The following is a 3,666-nucleotide window of genomic DNA, read 5'->3' as shown; positions in this document are numbered from 1 at the left end:
AAATTCTTTGAGGTATTTGACATGTAATTTCCTCATTCCTCATACAGGACATGGTTATGGCTTCTCTCCTGTGTGAATTCTCTGATGTTTACCAAGACTTGATTTATCCATAAAACACTTCCCACATTCTGAACACGGATACGGTTTCTCTCCTGTGTGGATTCTCTGATGATCACGAAGTCCAGTTTTAGTAATAAAACATTTCCCGCATTCCAAGCACGAGTATGGCTTCTCCCCCGTGTGGATTCTCTGATGTATAACAAGGTTTGATTTATCTGTAAAACATTTCCCACATTCTGAACATGGATATGGCTTCTCTCCCGTGTGAATTCTCTGATGTATAATAAGATTTGATCTATCTGTAAAGCGCTTTCCACATTCTGAACATGTGTATGGCTTCTCCCCTGTGTGACTTCTCTCATGTGTAACAAGATCTGATTTCTGGGTAAAAGATTTCCCACATTCAGGGCAGGCATATGGTTTCTCTCCTGTGTGAATTCGCTCATGTCTAACAAGACTTGATTTATCTTTAAAACATCTCTCACAAAGCGAACATGAATATGGCTTCTCTCCTGTGTGGATTCTTTCATGTTTGACAAGATGTGATTTATTGGTAAAGCTCTTCCCACACAATGAACATGAATAGGGCTTCTCTCCTGTGTGAATTCTCTCATGTCTGACAAGACTTGATTTATCTGTAAAGCACTTGCCACATTCTGAACAGGAGTATGGCTTCTCTCTTGTGTGAAATTTTCTCTGTTGAAGAAGTCCTGAGCTTTTTGTGACCTGTTGATGAGATTGGGGCCTATTAACCCTTGTGCTCGTAGTCTGTGATTGGTCAGGAGAAGGTTCCTCATGATTCGGGGGATTATATGATGGATCTATATTGTGACGTCCTGGATGTACATTAGGGGTAAAGAGGTTTTCTCTTGCGGAGCGCTCCATCATATCTTCATCTTCTACTTTATAATTCAGCATTATCACGACGCTCCCCTCACAACTATTACCGGGATTTTCTGTTAAGATAAAAATGGATTTTATATGATCAAGACATTAAACTTCATGAGGCTGTATACACACGCGCAGTTTTGCAATAAAGCCATAAGTGGGTCCCGCAGGATGAAGTCCCTGCCTTATAGTGCCGCCTCCTTATGAATGTGCTCCAAACTACAAATGGCGCCAAAATCCCCCGGCATGACTCCGGCCTTTGTATTACACAAACCTGGACTTGATGACCCTCGAATAGCACATCGGTGTCTGGTGATCGAGTCCTCTATACCTCTCATACTATCCTATACCAGCCGGGATCTGCCCCCGCACAATATCCATGTGTGCAGAGTTGTCAGAAGACACTGTGGCGTTGTCAGATAACTTCTCAATTCCTAAACCTATGACCTATAGGGCTACACTGAGGAGCTGCCTTCTTATTGGGGGCCAAAAGGATGCAAAATTATATACAAGGTAGGTCCTTGGTGATAAGTAGTGAGCGGGTGAGGGGTGGTGACTGTCAGCGACAGTCCTGTAGTAATGGCCACAATCTGATGAGGGGAAGCTCTGCCTTCACCTTTCACATCCATGAGCCTGTACCTGAGATAACACCTCCGGGCATTTCCTCCTCCTCCTCTTCCCGCTTACACAGGTGATGGCTCCTCATCCTCTCCTCCTCCTCTTCTTCCTCCTTACTATTAGTCAGATCTTCTCCCTGATGTGACAGATGGAACAATTCACTGTAGAATCCAGCACATGTATGGATGTGCCCCAGGGCTCAGCGGCGCCACCTACCTGATGATGTTCCGTCTCTTCCTCGTCTTCAGTCTTTACATAAATCAGATTGATACCCTAAACAGACAAGAACACGTACAATGATCTTGGGGGTGATGACTTTATGGTCAGATTTCGGGGACTTTAGTGTCCTCTACCTGGTGATCCTCTGGGACATTCTCCTCCGGGCAGTCCTGGGAATACAGACAACATCTCTCGGGGAGATTTCTCCTACTGGATCCATCTGTGGGGACACAATGTACCAGACGGGTCTCTCAGCATCAGAGATTACAATGTTCTGCCCCTCCCCCCCTGTACAGAGGTCCCAGCACATTATAGGCCGTACTCCTGGGGTTTAGCACATCCTCAGGGCTCAGATACAGGTGATCATGGCAGGCTATAGGAGCTGCCGCACCCTGGACAAAACCTTTCCTCTCCCCCTGTATTTTTCGGCCCCTGTGGACATTACAGAATTACTGCGGCTCTCCCCTCCTGCACTCACACTCACTGTATTATTAAATATCAGCCCCCTCACCCTCCGCTACGACATGTGGCCTGTAGGTGAGGTTGTGCCATCAATGGGGCTGACTCTAAAGGCACCCTATGTACAGCCCATTTATGGTCTTCCATCCTGACTCCTATGTCACCTCTGATACACTTTCACTGATGCAGACTACATTTCCCATCATGCCTCTGCAGAGGGGGAGGAGTCTCACCACGCTGCACATGCACTGCATTGTTTCCACCTGTCTCACAGATAGTACAGTCCAGTAGTGTGAGTCAGAAGGGCTGACTCTCACAGGTTTGTAGCAAGCAGTTTCTGCACTTTGTAGAATACACTGGAGATTCTGCACACAGCACTCACAGATAGTACAGACCAGTAGTGTCAGTCTGGAATACACTGGAGATTCTGCACACAGCACTCACAGATAGTACAGACCAGTAGTGTCAGTCTGGAATACACTGGAGATTCTGCACACAGCACTCACAGATTGTACAGACCAGTAGTGTCAGTCTGGAATACACTGGAGATTCTACACACAGCACTCAGAGATCATAGAGATGGGCAATGTCAATCTTCATTTCACAGAATACACTGGAAATTCTGCACACCGCACTCACAGATAATATAGGTGGGCAGTATGAATAGGGTTTTATAATGCTGCGACTATTCATTGTATGGAGTCACCTACTATATAACATCTTATTAAATGCAGACTGATATACCCTCCTTTTCCTATTTTTTCAATATACTGCTAGAATATTAACATAAGTAACCTGCTGATATTTGGGGCCGGGGGTCCTCCATCATCACCTCCTTGTACCGATCCTCGTGTCCTTCTAAATACTCCCACTCCTCCATGGAGAAATAGACAGCGACATCCTGACACCTTATAGGAACCTGACAACACAATGATACAGTCATCACCCCGCCCCCTCCAGTTACTGTATAATGTCCCAGCATTCCCAGCACTGTCACCTCTCCAGTCAGCAGCTCCAGCATCTTGTGGGTGATCTCTAGGATCTTCTGCTCATGTATCAGGGAGAGAGGGGGAGGCGCTATGGTGGGGCTCCGACTCCTGCTGCCTCCTCCTCCTGGCTCTATGGTGGGGCTCCGACTCCTGCTGCCTCCTCCTCCTGGCTCTATGGTGAGGCCCCGACTCCTGCTGCCTCCTCCTCCTGGCTCTATGGTGGGGCCCCGGCTCCATCCTCCTGACTCCTGGAGATGGATGATGGGAGTCACACCGCCCCCCAATGTCTTCCTCACTATTGTATACACCTGTATATGGAGAGACACATTTAGGGATATGAAATATAAGAAACAAGAGTCTTTGCGTTTGGAGTCTTCAGTCGTTGATTCCTTCTTTAATGGCGAACTGATGACGACAGATTAGAAGCTTCCGC

General features: G+C 46.8%; 1 protein-coding gene across 1 annotated transcript; it reads right to left on the bottom strand.

Moving 5' to 3' along the window:
• Positions 1-3,381, bottom strand: LOC142197078 (uncharacterized). Its single transcript, XM_075267129.1, has 6 exons — positions 3,242-3,381; positions 3,040-3,163; positions 1,920-2,005; positions 1,783-1,839; positions 1,588-1,702; positions 1-1,016 (listed from the first exon to the last, which is right to left on the bottom strand). Exons 1-6 carry the CDS (start codon positions 3,263-3,265, stop codon positions 55-57), a joined length of 1,368 nt encoding a protein of 455 aa, XP_075123230.1. The 5' UTR covers positions 3,266-3,381; the 3' UTR covers positions 1-54.
• Positions 3,382-3,666: the final 285 nt, after the last annotated feature.

The sequence above is a fragment of the Leptodactylus fuscus genome, chromosome 1 (assembly GCF_031893055.1).
Source record: "Leptodactylus fuscus isolate aLepFus1 chromosome 1, aLepFus1.hap2, whole genome shotgun sequence".
Lineage (NCBI taxonomy): Eukaryota > Metazoa > Chordata > Amphibia > Anura > Leptodactylidae > Leptodactylus > Leptodactylus fuscus.
This window is presented reverse-complemented; position numbering and strand designations above follow the sequence as displayed.

Coding starts and splice junctions, on each gene's coding strand:
- LOC142197078 (XM_075267129.1), bottom strand. CDS start 3,265: ATGCTGGAGCTGCTGACTGGAGAG. Junction 3,164..3,241: donor TGGAGCTGCTGACTGGAGAG/GTGACAGTGCTG, acceptor TTGTGTTGTCAG/GTTCCTATAAGGTGTCAGGA. Junction 1,840..1,919: donor ATGTCCCAGAGGATCACCAG/GTAGAGGACACT, acceptor TTGTCTGTTTAG/GGTATCAATCTGATTTATGT.